The sequence below is a fragment of the Pithys albifrons genome, chromosome 10, assembly GCF_047495875.1.
Source record: "Pithys albifrons albifrons isolate INPA30051 chromosome 10, PitAlb_v1, whole genome shotgun sequence".
Classification (NCBI taxonomy): Eukaryota; Metazoa; Chordata; class Aves; order Passeriformes; family Thamnophilidae; genus Pithys; species Pithys albifrons.
The window spans coordinates 23,399,856-23,419,182 of record NC_092467.1 but is presented as its reverse complement, the minus strand read 5'-3'; the positions used below and the strand labels follow the sequence as shown (position 1 = coordinate 23,419,182).

Genomic DNA, 19,327 nt, shown 5'->3' with positions numbered 1-19,327 from the left:
TGGTCTAATCCCAGGAGATTTCTGTGCTGTAAGCCCAGCATGTCCTGCCCTGGGCCACCTCCCTTGGCAGCCCATAGGTAGGACATGTCCCCTGCTGCTGTGATCACAGCATCCTGACCCCAGCAGTGGCCTTTGTAGGCATGTGTGTGACCAGGTTCAGGGAAGCCTGCATGCTTGGACATCCATGGAGGAAGAGAAAGGTCAGTGCTCCTGGGGGCCAGCAGGCTCTGTGGAGGAGACAAAGAAGCCTCTGGGCTTGGCTGTCGGACAGAGGGTCCTGGAGACCCACAAACAAAAGCTCAGGATGATAAATCCTCAGAGGTTTGAGACTGTCTGGGGATCTGCTCTGGACAGAAATGAATTCTCCCTGTCGAACATAATAGCCCAGAAATAAGCAATGAGGTAGAGATGGAGAGGGCTGAACTCAGAGGGTCTGGAAAATCTCTGCCCAGGCCCATGCAGAACACTGGTGGGGGTGGGAGGTAAAGGCAGCAATACCCCTCTGGCAGGCTGAGATCCCCATGCCAGACACGCACCTGCCAGCTGGATGGGGAAGATTTGGGATCTCTTGTGGGACAGGAGTTATTCAAGTCAGCCTGAAACAGCAGAGTGCAGGATGGGCAGGGAAGAGAAAGTAACAGGATGAACTTGCCTTTATTTTACCTCAACAGGTTTGAGGCCAGCTGGCTGACATGGGCTGTGGGGCTGGCCAGGGAGCAGAGCTGGTGGGGAGCAGTGCTGAACCCTCATGCAGGGTGAGGAGGTGAGGAAAGGGAACTGCAGCAGAGGCACCCTGCAAGACCAAGTCATTCAAGAGCACCAGCTCCCAGCAGCCTCTGAGCAAGAGCTCCAGCCTCGGGCAGGCTTGTGATGTCAGGGCCTGAACAAAAGTCTGCCCATCCTGCACATGTGCACCTAGGGGGGAGAAATGGAGGGTATAGGAAAGGGTTTCAGGTCAGCAGAACTGGTCCCAGCACAGCAACATCTGCTCTGCTCACTAGGTAGCTAGTCTGGGTCTCCATTGCATGAGTGGTGCAGGCAACATCCATAACCAAGGCTCCCAAAATTGCTCAAGAATCACTCGCCAAAGGCAGCTGCTCTTCCAGTGCTCTGCATTTCCCAGACTCCACCACAGACCCCTGTATGACCTTAGGATCCCTCCTCTGCAGCGGAGGAGAGGATGCTGTGAGGCACTGAGGAGACAGAGGAGGGCTGCAGTCCCCCTGCCTGGGCTGGCTCAGACACTCCTGTGTCAGCCTGTCTAAACAGCACCTCCTCCTGCAGAGACCTCATGCTGTAGGTCGGCAGCTCAGCATCTCTGGGATTTGTCACGGTATCACTGGAATTATCAAACATCAGCCTGGAACAGGCATCCCAAAGGGTCGGGTCAACCAGACCCACCATCATCCAGCTGTCAGGAAAGTAGGCTCTGGGGCTGAGGACAGGGATGGGGGACTCAGGTGGCACTGTGTTGGTCCTCCCAGGCCACAGATACCCTGCTTCACATCAGGCACATGGTTTCACCTCTGTGCAAGGCTGGAACCTCCCCACCTCACCCCAGTGCGAAGGCAGCACTCCTTAGAGAAGGAGCTAGGCTGTGATGGGCAATGCTTGGCCAGCACTTGCTGCTTTGCAGCAAGGCACTAATGGACAGGAGTTAGCCTCACTCCTCTTGGGCACTGCTGATAGTCATAACAAAGAGCATTAATCCAGCTCCATTCTCAGTTTCTTTGGCTTTCCATTTCCCTTTTCTATCACTCAAGTGTAGCAACTTTAATACCCATCAATAATAAGGTGGATAGTAACCATATCAGTACATGCAGCCCTGTGTAGACTTTTCTCCATCTGCAGGGTCACATTTTAGGTGACAGAAGGGTTAGAAGGAGTTAACAGCAGACTCCCAGGTACCCTAAGCATCTTGCTAAGGATCTTAAGCCCACAAGCAATGGTGCTAAAGATGATTTTAAGCCATGATTATAAGCAATCTATTGATCTTTTTGACTCTATAATGACAGATTAACCATTTTAATAAAACACCTATTAATCATGCATTAACCCTTCTCAGTCATTTGTACACTGAATACCAAACTGACAGGGCATTGGGATTTCTAGGAGACTTTTTGGAGGGGGAGGGATGGGAAATTTCTTTAGACAACAACAACAACAACAACAACAACAAGAAAATAATGCAAACTTACAGAGGGGGAGAGTTAAAATCATACGATGAGTGGCAGTTGCAGACGCCTGGGGCCCTCTTTGGTTGTCGCTTCTATCTGGCAATCAATTGACAAGAAATTGAGATTATGAAACGTTGTGCCTGTGATCAAAGAAGGTGGGCATCCTTCCCCATCTGAGGCCAAATCTCCACTCCCCCATGGGAACCAACCTCAGGGAACACCTTTGGCAGGTCAACACCAATTTTAGCATGAACATGTTCAACAGCAAACTCTGAGAAAGGTTGCAACATTCTAAAGATAGAGTCTTCTGGAGCTCTAAAATGCCTGTAACTTTTTAGAGAGAAATGTCATCTGGAGCAGCAGACAAAAAAGAAAGGGAAATGAGGAAAGTAAACACCCCACCAGCTCAGGCTATCTGGGAATGGGCCTGGGCTCCTCAGCCCCTCTCCTTGACCCACCTTGCAACCCACAGTATTAGTGTGGAACGGTCCAGTTTGTGGCCGCAGACCAGCACATCCCTAGGGCCTCCTGTGTAAGCAGTGAGGAGGGAGCAGGCGATGTTTCCTCCTGCCCCAACCGTTGCAGCCTCAGAAACCACAAAGTCCCTGGTGCGCCAGGAACTGCCTGGAGGCTGGAGCTTCCTGCAGGTGCCCTGTGCTCATGAATCACACCTAGTCAGAGCCTGGGGTGCCCAACGGCTGGGTGACTGCTGAGATGCCTGGAAGTCCACTGCCCCGGGATGCACCCACCTCCCCACCACACCATCCCAGCCAGGCAAGGGTTAAGCAGGCATTAATCACACTGTTTGAGAGACATTTCAAAGGCTCTTCCAAATATTATAAAAAATGTCTTTAATCATCTAATAGCGCAAACTCCTCTGATGATGGATGGAGATAAGTCGCCTCTCCTCCTGATCCTAACAGATGAGGCTGAAGAGCTGCTGCTCTGAGGAGGGGGAAAGTTGGGGAGGGAGCTGGGGGAAGAGAAGGACATTTCTCAACCTCCCACCAGAGCAGTTATAAATATGAGGTCATACAGCAAGAGATGATAACACATTAAGGGCTCTTGAGATATTAGTCTGTCAGCCTCGTTAGACACAGCCTATTTGGGTCTGACTGCGTAATTAGAGGCTGGGGTACCCATAACTCATTGGTGTTTATATGGTAGAAAGGGGCTCCAGTCACCATCACCCTCAGCACTCGGAGAAGCAATCTTCATCAGGAATTAACCCCAAATCCCCACTGCAAAAATAATCCTTCTCCCCTCAGGAAAAATTGCTCCTGTTTCCCTGCACCTGCCCATCCCACAGCCCCAAGCTCACTGCATGCTCAGTGCCCTCACCCTTGCCTCTTCCCTCCCTTACATGCGAGGAACAAGGCTGCAATTTTGCCAAGGTGCCCCCAGGTAGTTAGTGAACAGGTGGAACAGGTGAAAAAGTCCTGGCTCCCAGTCCCCTTCCCATGGAAGAGCCCACAGGGAGCAGCCCATGCTCTACTCTGCAGTGGACTGCACCCCCTGAGAATGCCTAGACAGCCTCCACAGGAAGTCTGACCCTCCTGCAACCTTCTGCCTTCCAGGGAACAGCTCCAAGTTCAGCTGGAAACCCTCAGGGAGGTGGATATACTTGGACAAAGACGGTCTTGGAGTAGACTGAGTAGAAGTGAGTCCCAGGAAAGGCAAAAATGTAAGCATCCCAGGACAGCCTGCCATTCCTCCCCTGCTGCAAGTATCCCTGTGCTTGGTGAGGAAGGTGGCGAGAAGCTGTGCTTTCCATGTCCTCTCCACATTTTTTCTCAGTTCTGCCTAAGTGGTGGCAAGCACCCACATGGACAGGCACTTCCCAACAAATCTAGCCAAAAGTGAAACAAGGAAGGGGAGTGTTTCCATCCTGCAACTGTGCAGAGCGAGGGCACCGCAAGAGCTGGCTCTGACTTGAAAGGGCATGGACAAGGAGCAGTGAGCAAGGGAAGGCAGGCAAAAGCCAAACCCATCCCTGTGCACTGCACAGAGCAAGAGGAGTTACAGAAATGTGGCACTCTGTGGCAGGGAGAAAAATTAAGGTATTGGGAAGGGCAGGGACATCAAGTAAGAAATGGGAGCCATTGCTGCAGGGACTGCCCTGACACTGCCAAAGTCCATGGGTGGTCACCCAATGCCTCATCCTCTATCCCTGCTTGCCTTCTGTAGCTGGGTAGGGGGCAAGAGGTCCGCAGAGGAGGGGGCAACCCCATGGCTTCCCAGGCTGAGGTAAGATAATGAATCCTGATGGGGGAAGTGACCTTTTCCAAATGCCACATGTCATTGGATTTTATATCACACCAGGACAATGTACCATGGGTATTAAAATCGTTTTTCCAATAGAAGTGTGCATGTGTATGTGTGTGTCAGAGAGAGATGTGAGAAAAATAAAATTAAGATGTGAAAATTAGGCTACCTCTAAATATGGCCTTTAGAAAAGACTTAGGTCCTGACAGAGCAGGACTGACAGAGAACATCCGAGCCCTTTGCTCACGAGATCACAGATGATTTTGTCAAGGGAATACAACTTGTCCAAACTCTGTGACGGAAAAACAGAAAAGGATCTCAGGAGTCCTGATCCATATTTCTAGAGTTCTGCAAAGAATTTCACCTCTACAGTGTCCCGTCTGCCAGGGCTGCTCTACCCATGGAGGCACATACAGGCACATAGGGAGCACAGATCACCTTGCACATGTGCTCCTGGACATCCACAGGTGTTAGTCTGGGCTGCACATGAGGAGAAAGCAAAGTCCTGCATGACAATCAATGCCAACTTGCTCTGCCTCACCTGAGATGCAAAGCAGCCCGTGTCCCTGTGGGCCAGCCCAAAGATGTGTGCAGACCATGCATAGAGTCAGCGACACACAGGGGTATGGACACTTTCCCCCTATATGCCAGGATGCATTCCCATGTGAAAACACAATGTGAAAAGGGAGGTGCTGGAAGCCAAATTCACTTGAAATCCAGCCTGTTCCCTCAATCTACAGGGCAATTGTCCGGCTGAAACAACAACGCTGGAACAAAAAAAAAAAAAAAAAAGGACAAGCTGTGCTTGTTTATTCAGCTTCTTTCTCCCTCTCTCCTCTTGACAATACCCTGACACCGTGTCCTGCCGCACCAGGGCTGCAAGCCCAATGGGCTAAATTTATCCCAGCTGGAGCTCTGTTTACAAGCCTTGTTCTGTTTACAGCATGGGCCATCCTGCCCAGGACCAGGCAGTGGCCATCTCCATGGTGGACAGTTCATGCCCCACCTTCCTTGGCCTCTGCTGTTCCCAGGCTGCCTGTGTGGTCCCTGGAAAGATGCCCAATTCCCTGCACTCCCCACATACTTGCACACAAGACAGGTCTGTAGCCCCCTGCCTATCTGGGAAGCAAAGGGGAAATGTGGGCTTACATGGGCTGCTGCTTGTCCAGCATATCTCCATGGTGGCCCAGGTGGCCACAGCTTCCACCAGCGCTGGCTAGTAGCACACCCTCACCTGGGAGAACATTGTTTGCAAGCTCAGCAATGACGGTACAGCATATTCCATGAGAAGCCAGATGGGAACAACCACGCTCCACCAGGAAAGCGTTAGTGGAGATGCACACCTCATGCAGCCGTGCATGGATGCTTTTCTCTCCAAACTTCACAATGCAGTCACTTTTTTTTTTTTGCTGTCATTCACTCATTGCAGTCTCCCTGATGGGCTCACACAAAGCAGGCGGGAACTCAGGCCTTCTTTTGGGTGACACCACGGATCTGAATGGTTGAGTTCAGCTGGGCATGATGGGTTGAAAGTGTGAACAGACTCATCTTGGGGACATGGAGGAGGGGTGCTCACTGCCAACACCCCATTTGCATTCTTCCTGCATTGATTCCACCTCTGGTGAAATGCACTGGCCATGATCTGCTGGGGAGTCACAGGAGCTCACCTGGCTGCCCTCCAGCATGGGGATCTGCTGTACAGTCCTAGGCTGCCTCACTTCCAGAAGATGCCTTCAGCAGGGCTCAGTTGCCAACATTTGGGCTCTTATTTGCTGTTTAATGAGTCCTAGCTAATGAATCCCAACACATGAAAGCTTTTCATTAAACTTTTGGCTTGCTGTCAGCATTGGCCACCAGTTTGGAGAGGCTGGGTATCACAGGTTTCAGGAGTGACTGAAAACTCTCACCTAGGAGCCTGTGTTCCATCTTGTGCCCTGTCACCCCTTCCCTGTCTGTGCCTGGTTTTGGTGGAAGCAGAGGGGACATAAGCCCCTTGTGGATATGAAATGAAGCAGCAGGTGCTGTGCTCAGTCTCCCTCATCAGGGGCAGAGAACAGGGCTGGTCATCCTTGGTGGCAAGGCCGTTGCTCAGCAGGGGCAGATCCCTCTTTGCATGTGCTCATGGCTTCATGTAATTAGGCTTAATGAGTGAGCAACCTCAGGTACACTGATGATACAGCCCTTTTCCACATAGACCTAGTGCAAACCACTGCCTGGTGTTGCTTGGGATGCCTCCTGCTTGAAACCAGGAGTCCTGGTTTACATCTTGTGGTAAGGGGCCCCTTGTGTTCATGTGAAAGGGTGAAGGAGGGTCTCACAGAGAGACCCTGACCTGGGTTCAGCTGTCAGATTAGATAAAAGGCTCAAATTTTGGTGTTCAATGCTGCATCTGGGTCAGGAAAGGTCCAAAAGCAGCTGAGACCAAGTCTCCAGTTGCTGCAGGTGCAAGAACAGGAGAGAGTGCTACCAAGGCTTTCCTGTTGCCCACGTTTTCTGGAGACAAATAGATTGTTCAGAGCAATGCCCATGGTGCACAAGAGCAGTAACCATCTTCCAAGTGCTTCCTCATCTCTCACTGCTCACACCTATCTTGCTTCCTGCCTGTGGCCCAATTTTGGGTTTGTTTGTATACCAAGTGGGAGAAAGCCTTTCTGCACTGCATGAACCCTGATCCTACCACCTGGTGAAGCAGAAACTCCAGGGAGAGCAGGAGTTGTACACCTCAATCCAGATTCTTCCCCAGAGTTTTGGAGATGATCTGTGCATGACTGTAGGTGAGGGAGAACTTGAGCATAAAGGCTTTTCTATGTGAAGTGCTGCTGCTGAGAAATCCCACAGGTTGGGCATTTCCTATTCCCAAAACAAGACCTTGCCCAAGTTCACCAGTAGCCCTTTCACTCTGAAATACAAATGCAGCTTTTGGGGAATATTTCACAAGTCAGAAGATCACCTCCATCCTCCATTCAGATTCACTTCCAAGTACAGGCAGGGCATTAAGGGAAGGGCTAATGTAGTGGCACATCCGCGCACAAACACGTATGTGTGTGCCCCTCACACATGTGGCTCCTCATCTCCGGAAGAAGATCTTCTTGTCAGGAAGTCACGGCCCTGATTACTTTGTCTTCCACGTTTAAGAACATCCCTAACTGCTCCTTGGATAGCTCAATTAGTAAAGTGAATATATTATATAAAGTCTAAAAGATTAAACTATCATAGGCAGCCCATAATTTCATGAAGAAGTCAGGGGAGCATATCCCTCTTATTAACTCTATAACAAATGTGATGAAAATGTTCAAATAGAATGTTAATGCAATGTTACGTGTAATTTTCCCAGGCGATTTTCTGCTGAAATATTTCTTTATTAATAGTAATTGAGGGTATAAATTATGAATGAGGCGATTTTCTCCTTTCACTGAGAAAGACGTACTAATGGCAATAATTCTTTATAATAATTTTTTGGGGGGAGAACGGGGAGGGAGCTGGGGTGAGGGGTTTAAAGAAAAAAAATCTTTAAAGGGATTGCAAAATATATAGACTAGCAGTGCATGTTTTATGGCAGGGCGCTGTATTTTATATCCATGTGCTGGCCATCAGTCCTGTGTGGGTCTGTACTGTATGTGCACGAGGTTCAGGCCTCTGGTGAAGGCGGATTTCCTTCTCCATTCTATGTGCGTAAAGCCTAGCATCAAGCAAGGGCAGTATGAGAGCATCAGTGCTGTGAATCTGCAAGTTCAGGACTCCCTGTTTCACTGTCTAAGGTAAAAAGAGGCAGCAAGCACACAATGAGCTACAGGCATTTCTGGCTAGTAGTTGGGTACTCAGGGATGAGCAGGTTAGTGGTACAGGCTGTTGTCAATTTAATGCAGACTCTGACACCTTTTCATGCTCCCACCATAACCAAAACCACTTCTTTGTACTTGTGTTGGGTTTTTTTGGGTTGCGTTTCACCAGCAATGCAGCCTGCTGATCCTCACCCCAAGCACCTCCATCCAGGGAGATGTGTGGCACTGAACCTTGTACAGCCTTGAAGCAGAGTGGGTCTGAGGGCTACTCTGGCTGCCAAATGCCACCCCTCTGTGGGACAGAACCTGGGGAGAGGAGGACACACAGCCAGCCCAAGACCATGTGCTCGCACACCACGGACAGGCAGCACTGAGCAGCACAGCTGCTCATAGGAGAACAAAAAGTCCTTTTTGTGATGCCAGAATGAAAGAGGCATTTTAAAAGGATTTCAAAGCTTGCTCTCCTTCAGGTTTGTATGCTTTTCTCAACAGACCAAATGATTTCAAAATTTTTCCACTCAATTAAAAGAATTGCTGGTTTGAGTGCAATTCTTAGCCCCTTCCTCCTGTACACATCTCTCTTCTTAAAGGAAGATAAAGGAGAAAGAAAAGATGGTATCCCTTAAATTTTCATTACATTTCAATTGGGTGAGAAAAACCATATGAAAGGTTTAAAACTTTTATACCAAAGAATCCACTTTCCCCCTCTATTTTATTTAAAACTTTTCCCAAGAAGGAAACTTTTTGAACAAGCTCTAGTCTACAACAAGCATAGGAAGAAAAACCTCCTGATCCCAGGCCCTTGCCATACAAACTAAAAAGCAAGCTAAAAATGCCTCTGGTAAAGGAATTCCATAGAGGGTGGGCAGCACATACTAGCACCCAGTAAGGGGCAGAGGGCCTGAACACCCATGCACAGGGGTGCAGATGTGCCCCACATGAGTGAAGATGTATTGGGTACTGGGTGGCTTTGCTCTTCCTCAGGGGCAGCTCTTACATTCTCTATTTCTACTAGGGGATTCTCCCTGCTCAGGCCCTTGCTGAGCTCTCTACTGAGCTGGAAGAATAGGCACAGAAGGTCCTTCTGCAGGCAGACAGGCTGTGCCGCCCTGTCTATCCCCTTCTGCAGAGGCCTGGACCCTCAGGCCCTGCCTGTGGCTTACCCCACTCTGACAGACTGTGTGAGAGGCTGCAGAAAAGCAGACGAACTCAGTGTGATCCGTCACCGACCCTCCTCAAAATTAGGTTAATAATTTATGATGTTAAATGGGACAGTTAATAGCTGGGCCAGATGATTCCTCAGCTAATCTAGAGCACGGGCTGAGCTGCAACGAGCCCTCAGAGAGTTCATTATGCTCCCCAACCCTCGGCACTAGTGCTTTTGGCTCTACTGATACCTACGGGAGCCTGTAGCTGGTGCCGCTGGCAACGTGCCTAAGACTTGCCCCTCATCAATTAAGAGAAATAAGGAAATCGACAGGAAAATTAATTTCCAAAGAGACAATGCCTCTGACACCTGCACTGCCCTCAGAAAGCCGGGGGGGGGGGGGTGTTAACCTGGGAATCTTCCTGCCTTGGGAGCAGGTTGTGTTTGCTGTCTTGCAGAGTGAGGTCAGGCTGCATTCCCGAGGGCTGGGAAAGCAGGGAGGAATGTAAGTGACTGAACAGAAGGTACTTGTGCTCCTGTGTTAGTCCCAAGCAGGCTCCTTATGAAGGAGGGTGGTCAGCCTCATTTGTGAGGAGATGTACGTGTGCCTGCTGCTTAACACACCCCAGCATTCCCTCCCTAGCACAAGGTGGCTTACTGGCAGCAAGGATTTAAAGCCTAACAATGCACATTCCCAAAGAAACCTTAAGAGATGAAGAGTGGGGATGAGAAGGTTCAGCAGATCTTTTTTATCAAGGAGACAGAGCAGGGTTGGCTACCTCAGGAATGAGACCAACAGAGTGCTCCCCAGGGCCAGCCCTCATCTCAGGGAATGGTGGTGGGTGGATCTTCAGCCACCTGCCTGTCTAACCTCTCTGATTCTTGTCCCACACTCTCACTGGAGATCAGATCAAGCTCAGTCACAGAAACTAGATATTGGATATAATAGCCTCCCCTCACCAAGACCTCAGCCCCTCTCTGTGTCCTGAGCCATCCCATCTCCCCAGCCCTTTCTGCTTCCTCCCTGTCTCAGCAACCTTCCAAGGGTGCAGGACAAACCTGCCAGCCACAGTGGGTAAATACAAGGAATTACCAAGAGTACATCTTACTGGTATGATGGTGGCTTTCCAACCCAATCCAGTGTAAACAGGTCACTGAGATTCACAGGACCTGGAGGCAATAAAGATTCTCTGATACTGACAGCATACAAGTTCCACTTTGCCTGTCCTATCTCACTTCTTCTTTCGCAAAGGCCAGATCTTGCAAGGCAGAAATCCTGCAGAAAGCTTTCCATCTGGGATCACATTCAAGAGAAATGGAAAGTAGGCACAGACCAACCTCACTGATCTCAACTGTATGTGGGGGCAGAAATAGTCTCCTTTGATCCAGCATCTCACTGGGGGATGCTGTAAAGCAGTGCAAGCCTAAAGCAACCTGGAAGAGGGTGTCACAAACACTCTTCTCTCCAGAAGAGTTAGACATGGGTACCCTTGAGTGTCATCTTTCAGGCAGCCTAAATCTACTTTCTAAATAGAAAAAGTAAGGCACCTCAGCATCAACAGCAAAAACAGGTGAGGGGAGTAATTCCTTTAACACTCCAGGGTTCCCAGTCCCAGGGTGTCCACGTGCTGCCCTTAAGTGGGAGCACGAGACAGACCCAATGGGCTAAAAAGTGACTGGCTGGGCTACAAGCGCAGGCTGCTGCAGCCAGATGTGCACTGATTACTCATGCAGATGTTGGCCCTGCAGTGCATCTGGGCAGTAATTCTCCTTTTCCTTTCCACATTCCTGCTCTACCAAATTCAAACCATGAGCAGTGTGGGGGATTACCTGCAATTACAGCTTTCACATGACAGGGCTGGTTTCACTCGTCTGGGGAAGTGGGGGAGAGTGGCAAGAGGTAAGGGCATCCATATGGTGAGCTCCTACAGCCATTCCTTCTGCAAGTGTTAGAGGCAGCCAGTGCTGTTGCACCCCTGCAGCCCTCTCGCCTCCTCTGAAGCCCGTTCCCAGTGGGGGCAAAACTAAGAGGGACTCATGGGGGTAGAGGGGAGTCCCAGCCTGGGACCAGCAGCAGAGTCAGTTTTCTTTCCAGTTCCTGCCCAAGTGCATATGGGAGAAATGACAATTAGGGGGACAACAAATGAGGCTGCCAGACCCTGGGGGGGACATGTGCAGTAACTTGAGGCTGAAGCGGAAATAGCTCCAGTCAACCCACTTAGAAAATCATCATTACTGTAAAATTGATGGCTGACATGAGCTTGTCTGATAGATATGACTATTTAAAGGCAGCCAAAGACTCCATTTATATCAATGTGAGGGAAGGCGGGGTAAAGAGGGATGGGGCAGGTTTGAAGATCAAAGGGGCACCTAAGAAAGCAAAGCAGACCACATCTACCCTGGTGTGAGGGGCAAAGTGACAGTGGCTTCAGCTACAGAAAGGGCTGGTATGGTGGGGCAAGCAGCTGTGTCCCGTGGGAGGAGAACAACCCTCTGCCGTGGGTCTGCTGTCCTGGTGCCTGAGATCACAGCAGTCTCTGTGGCCCCCTACCTTTGGGGCTGACAAAGTGCCACCACCTGGGAGCAGGCTGTCCCTGGGCCCCTGGCACACAGGTAAACCCTTCTGATCTGACACCATGCAGGCAGCAGTGGGCATGACCACTGTCACCCATTCAGAGTGTCCTGCGGTATTCACTGGGAGTGTGCTTGTAGTTAGATGTCAAGAAGAAAGCAAGTGCTGGGACTGGAAAAGAAAAAAAAGCAGTGGCAAGTTTGGAGGACAACAAGCAAATGCTTGTAAGATTCAGAGACCTTTTTTTCTCTTCCTTTTTTGAATGACAGAAAATTACTCGTGATGGGAGATTCCTGATAGGCCATTGCTCTATCCAGCTCCTTACCTGCACTTCCCTCAGGGCTTTACAAAGAGAATGGTGCAATCACTCAGTGGCTTTTGAGGGGAGCACCTCATCCCAACAGCAAAACCAGGAAAAAGACCTACTTGCCAATTCATTGGGCACAGCCATCTCAGTGGTGAACCTTCATCTCTGGTCAAAGAGAAATTCTGCAAGTGTGCTGGGGGGGTGGACCCCAGGGATGCCCAGCTTGGCTGGACACACACTGCATGTCTCAACCAGCAAATCCCTGCTCTGCAGTTCCCTATGGATGTGCAAGGGCATAACACACCCAGCCATAATCAAGGTGCAAATGAGCATGAAGGTATGGATGAGCTCTCCACCAGGGCGCTCCTAGGAGGCTGATAAATGCAGAGTAGCAGATTGCAGGGCAGCACTTCATGCCATCCAGAGCATAGAGCAGTTCCCAGAGGGAACCCTACCCAGGGACAGCATGGAGCCAGTAACCAGCATTCCTGTCCAGGCTCTCCTCCCCAATCGGGCTGCTCCCTGTCCTTCGGGAATGGCGATGGCTCCTCACCTGATTGAATTTCCAGGCCATCACTCGCTCTCCCTGCAGCTGCAAGGCACGATCGCCCTCCCGGCAACCCCACACTCACCCCGCGGAAGGAGGGGCTAATTCAGTTAGCCCAGTGGCATTAGCTGCCGTGAAGAATAACCCGCCAACAAGGGCCTGCAAGCCTGACACAATATTAAAGACCCCACTGCCCTCACTTGGGGCAGATTAAGCTGGGCTCATTGCTTTAATGCTGCACTCCTCGGCCGGGCTCCCTCCAAGGCTCTGCACCTTAACTGTATTACCCCAGCACCGATGTGCTTGACCTGACGATATTGCTCCCACTGATAATTCACCTCCCAAGAAACTTTGCCTTTTTGACCTCCTGCTGGAGCAGGTTCTAACCCCACAGAGCAGGGCTACCCATGCATCCCACCATCCATGGACTCACTTTCCCACAGCATCATCTCCTGCATCCTCAACCTACTGGTGCCTTGAGGTGCTGCCTTCTGCAAAACTCAGACAACTCATCCCTCCAAACAGGTCTCTAGGGTTATCCCAGGATCCTAATCATTATCTGTGACTGCAGTGACATGCACAGTGAAAACATGGCACATGTGCAGGTTTGTGGAGGATGGAAAACATAATTTGCAGCACCAAGGATGTCTGGGACATCCTGGCTCACTAACCTCACCTGGGGTACGAAGTATCTCTCAGTAGCAACGTGAAGTAGTGCACAGAGGGACCATCAGGTCCTTCCTGCTCCCAGGGATATAGATGTCTCATCTGACCCAAGGAAGCAATCAGGAAAAACACCCAAATACCAGCCTAGGGGGAGCCTGGGCTCCAAGGAAAATGCAACAGAGCGGCGTGGGAGCAAGACACAGGATCATCCTGCTCCTGCCAAAGTGCAGCCAACGCCAACATCATCTTGGCCTGACAGCAGCCACTGCCTCCTCTCACCCACATGCTGCCAGCAGCTGTCTTGTGCTTTTATCCATTTCACCCTGTGGCCTACAAGCAATACAGAGGGAGTCATGAAGATGCTGTCTGCTTAGGCTGCTGGCTCACAGAGGCTTGCTTTTCACAGGGAACAGCAACACTGTGAAGTCATCTTCCCACTTGGTCAAAACCAGAGGGCCAGTGTATCCTACAAGACTCCAGAATTAAATTTTCGAACTTGAAAAAGTCACCCTTTATAAGAAAAAAGTATCTGTCTGATTTGGCCAACCTATTCACCTCTGCCCTCCTCACCAGAAAATCAAAATAACCTATACCAATCTTTTCTTTTTACTTGAATCATTGGCCAAGATATTACTTGATATAATTTTATCAGTCTCTAAAAAACAGATTGGATTGTTGGATGCTATGTTTCACCTCCTCAGAAAGGAGCAGGCTTGCAACAGTACATTGTAATTCCAGGTCTAGACCTAGAACAAGGCACCTGCTCCCTGCTCTGCTCCTTTGCCTTTGCACAGGTTCTTTTTACACTTGCCTTGCACAGTTAGTAATGTATATGAGGCTGAAAAACTAGTCACATGCCTTTAAACAACTACTGTATACTAGCTATAATGTATATTAGTCATAATGTATATTAGTCATGTAAATTATAGTGACATTATTATTTGCATTAAATAATACTAATGACCTGCACTGCTCACCACAAGCAAGCCCTCCCTTTGGACACATTTTGCTTCCTTATTTTCTGATTTCACTATTCAGAGGTGCGTTTCCTTTTTTTTGAAGAAACAAAACTAGAAAAAGGAACAAACCTAAACTTCCACTTATAATTCAGACCACAAGTCTTGTTACTTTTCTAAATAATAAAAGCCTTAGTGAAGCTATGCTTGACCTGGTGCTGCTGGCACAGGAAGCAGAGCACCCACACGAAAGGGGTATCGCAGAGCAGTTGTGAAGCTGTGTGGTTTGGTGGCTCTAAGTATAGAAAGGCTCTGTTTTGAGGTTTGCCACCACCTAAATGCTTCTGTGACCCTGGGGAAGGCACAGCACCTCTCCCTGTCCTAGATCCCTTCTGCCCTCCTCTGGGAGCATGGGGATATCAGTAGGTGCAGGAATTTGCTGCTGCCTTTCACCTAGGGCAGAAGGAGCTCTCACCTTACCAGCATGAAACACCACCTGTGCCATCTCACATCCTGAATTTGCTGTTTGGGTGACTTCTCAGAAACTGTGCTTCTCTCTGATGCTCAGCACAGAACCTGGCTGGATGTGGGACCAGCTGCCTGATGCAGCTGCCATGCTGAGCAACACCAAAGGCAGAAAATTTTCATGGGCATAAATTGAGCCTCCAGACAGGAGCAGAGCTGGGACGGGTAACTACACAGGAAACACGAAGGCTTATTCCTACTATGTACTCCTGGAAAGGATCCTTTTGGCTGCTTGCATACATATTGCCGAGCAGGCACTCCATCCAGTTCCCGCTTACAAAGGCCGTGGTGTGGCTGAGGACAGGGCAGATCCACACGGTTGGATGCAGGAGCAGACTCTGCCCTTGGTGTGCAGCCAAGGGATCGGAAATGAGGAAGGGTGTACAGCTTTTACAAGGTTTTCTTAAAAAAGGTAGGCAGTGTCAGGCCCCAAATTTAGGCTTGGGCAAAGAGACAAGAACCATTCATTCCCTGTTTTGCAGTTAACATGCTTGGGAAGCGAATGGAAAATGGTTGATGTGAACAATTTTTCCTACTGGAGTTTATTTTTGTAAGTTCAATGCCTTAGCCCTGTGGCCTTTGCCCTGCTGCAGGGCCTAAGCTAACCTTGTGCTGCCATGCTTGACTCCAGCTCCAACAACATCCCTGAGCTGTGCTCCTCTGAAGATGGGCAGCGCCTGTGGGCATTGACAGCCCACAGCATCTCCCTCCTTTTCCACCCACTGGTCCAGAAAGCAACTGGACAAGCCAGTAACATCTGCACAAAGGAGGGCCACCTGTCCCATGGTGGGGACATGTAGCACCTTCAGCACCACCAGGCAGGTGACACGGCACAGTTGGGCCTCTGCTTCTCACCCTTCCGACATGACCCTTCCTGTTAGGGGGAGATTTAAGGTGCTCTTATATCTCCCTGCTGTAAAAGGCCTCGTAAAAGTGACAGAACGATGTTCATATGAATGCTTGTTAAAATTTTATTACTAATCACCCTCAAAGTTAGCTGCTATATTTAACCCAGGCTTGGAGAAAGATGGGAGGGGGCACTGCCTGGGCAGGATAGAGATATCCAGTTCAGAAAGCAAGGGCAGGACAGTGAGTGGCTCTGATGTACCTCACAGACACAGGCTGCAGCAATCGCAAATAAAGAACCCAGAGCCTTTACCCTTTATTTGTCAGCAGCAGCCACAAGCCTTTTACAAGCCCTAATTCAAGAGCAGGACAGGTTTGTGGCAGAGCACAAGGCTACAGATCAAAGAGACCTCAGCTGAACTGCCATCTCTGTCACTGCCTCCCCAGGTAGCCCTGGGCTCTTCGCTGTGTGGAAGCTCCTCCTGTGCAAAGCAGATGGGAACAGAGATTTAACAAGACAACCAGCTCTCCAGGCTGGAGAAGTCTCTCACTGGTGTGCAAGCACCTGCAGTCCTAGGATGAGTGAGGTCTCTCCACTGGGCCTGGAGGACACACAGTTAAGCTTCCTTTCCTGTTCCAGTCAGATTTTGTCCTTGCAGGTAAAAGAAGTGCTTAGAGGAGACTGAAGAAAGCCCAAGGATGGTAACTGTCTTGGCAAAGCAGAAAGTTCAATGAGTTGCAAAGGTGTCACAGGGCACTTCCAGACTTGTCCTCGCTGAAGCATCAGTGACAAAGGACCAGTGAGGAGTTCTGTTATCCCCAGGATGACAGATGAGGAAGGAGGAAAGAAGGTGAAAAACAGAGCATGCAGGTAGGATGGGCTCAACTATCCCTGCCAGACCCACAGACTATGGTCATCTTCCCAAACAGAAATAGAAAAAAAAGTATGGTCCAGATGGCCTTAAGGGCAGGCCCAGAAGGACCAAGATGATGGTTCTGCTGTGTTAGTGGCATGCAGATGGTTCTGCCACACTGCATGTCACTGGCAGCTGGGGCAGGGACTACTCTTCCACCTTGGCATGACACCAAGCAGAGGGGGACATACTCTGATCAGAGCTAACAAAACACCCTTCTGCAGGGGGATCATGAAAAGATCATGATAAGTTTGCTGCTATGCTGCCTGTCCAGAGCTGGGAATGGTAGGAAAATATTTTATTGATGCAGCAAGGAAGAGAACAGAGGGACAAAAGTCTCACAGTGAAAATAAATAGCTTAGAGTATCTCTTCAATTTGATAATGGCATCCAGGTGACTACAGGTTTCTGGAGAATGAATGACAAAGTATTGCTTGAAAGGCTTCTGCTGCCAGTACACCTGCCTCCCTGAACCGTAGAGGGGAACAGGAGAGGAAGACATGCTCCTCTCTGAGGATCTCCTCAGAAACCTCCCTGGTACTCCTCATCTGCATGTCCTTCCAGCTTTATGACACCCTCAGGTGTTCCTGGCAGGTCCAAATATCCTCATCTGCCTTCATACTTGCTGCACTTCAGCATCGGAGACCACTGCCCTTTGGCTCCCCATCACCTCTTCCCAGTTACCTTGTTTCTGGCACTCTAAGGGAGCTGCTGTCTGTCAGTCCTCACATCCATCTTCAGGGCTCCTGTATAAATCTCGTGGAGGCCTCTTTGCTCCCTATATATCTATCTAATTAATGTTAGTATAAGTAAAGCACAGCCTTTTCCCCTTAATAAGCAGAGTGCTGACTTTATTACAGGTCTTTTTTTTTCCCCTCTTCTTGCTTCAGTGCTTTAAATCATGTTCAGGAAAGCGCTTACGAAGGCAAAGGCTGCGCGTCACATCTTGCTGTGCCTTCGCCCCGGCACAGCTGGGGCGGGCCGTGGGGACCGGGGGGGGCAGAGGGCAGCGGGAGGAAATTGGACAGGATGTGTTCAGAGTGATGCCAAGAGCGCTGCGTGCCAAGTTAGCCAGGGTCAGGGGAGAAGTCAAAGGCCATCGATGTGTTGTCTGGCTGAAGGCAGAGTCCAAGCTAAACAAGGTGTTAAATGTCTGCTAATTAGAAGTGTCAAAACAGGACTGGAAAGGCAAACATGGCTGGGGAGGGCCTGGAAATGAGATGAGTGGGGCTTGGTGCAAAGAGAGATGAAATCTTGGGGCTCAGACAGCAAGGCAGATGAGGGTGGGAAGGCCCCTACAGCAGCATTTTTGCTTCTCTGATACCATTTTGTCAAGAAATCCTAAATGTGAGATGTAAAGAAGGTGGGCTCAGAGGACAAGGTCTGTCCTGTGTTCCTATGAATTCTTAGGATTGTATGAACCAGAGAAGATTTTATAAACATATTATTTGTCTCTTTGATGTTAGCTCTCATCTTCTTTCCTCTGACATCACCCTTGTCCCATTTTGCTCTCTGTCCCACTGGAAGTGTTTGTTCTCTCTTCCTCCCTCTCCCACGCTGCCATCAGACTGCCCTTAAACTGGGTGCACCCACCTCTGCCTGCCTGTGAGTACCAGGGGATGCTGCAGGTGATAGTGTAGAAGGGAGACCCATAACTCCCAGTCTCCTGAGGCTGCACAGCAAATTGTTGGTGGAGAGGCGATGAAGGAAGACCTGTCCTGCAGGCTGGGCTTGGCTCAGCTCTGCAGTAACTCTCCAGCCTTTTGCCAGTTCGTTTTCCTTGTGCTTTACATGGATGCAGTGTCTGATATTAACCCACAAGCACCACACTTCTAACAGAAGTGGGAACACTGCTGGAGGGGACACCACTGGAGGGGACAACATGCACTTACTGCTCACACTCCTGGTGCCCAGCCACATCATACACAGGAGGGCATGTGCCATCAGATCCCTTGTTGTCAAACACACCTGACTCCCCCTAAGCCAGTGGTGCATCACTGTTCCTACTGCTGAAGCCACAGCCTGGTCATCCCTCGATCCAACACTGCAGACAGAGGGCTGCCCTGAAAGTGTTAATGCTCTCCCTGCCCTGGGTGCTGAGGTGGAAGGGTTATCCATGTTGTGCTCAGATTCTTTCGCTGTAATGTGATTTCTTGGCTCTTGTGTATATATTTATGCAGTTTTGTCCACACTCTTGCCCACTCCCCCCACATGGTGGCTATCGATCAGGCTAATGGAAGGGATCCGATTGCACATGCTCCAACATGTTCCCACACAGCCTCACCAATGCTGGACCAAACAATCAATGCTGAGGTGCCCCCGAAAATTTCCCATAATCTGATTTGAAGATGTGTTATCACTTAATAAAATCCACACTTGCCCTTCCTCTTCCCCCTCTAGTGAAATGCATTTGCACTCTGGCTCCCAGGCCAGCCCCTTCCATGCCACTGCATCCTGACAGCCTCTGGGAGAAGGACCATGAAGTGGCCAGGGGCTTAAAATGCCCTAAGTAGGTAAGGGAGGGATAGAGAAGATAGCTGCCCTCTCCTGGGTAATCAGCATTGCTCAGCAGTGCCAGGGGACATGCACAGTGACATAGGCTAGTGTGTGAGGGACACCTGCTC

General features: G+C 49.8%; 1 protein-coding gene across 4 annotated transcripts in view; it reads right to left on the bottom strand.

The window, feature by feature from the left end:
- RNF220 (ring finger protein 220) overlaps positions 1–19,327 on the bottom strand; it is a 215,307-nt gene that overhangs the window by 129,744 nt on the left and 66,236 nt on the right. The window contains exon 2 of one of the 4 annotated variants that reach the window (XM_071565847.1): positions 2,199–2,273. The exons of the other annotated variants lie outside the window; for them this stretch is intronic. Within the exon in view, the coding sequence (XP_071421948.1) occupies positions 2,199–2,273 (75 nt within the window). The remainder of the gene's footprint in view (positions 1–2,198; positions 2,274–19,327) is intronic. 4 annotated transcript variants of the gene reach the window in all.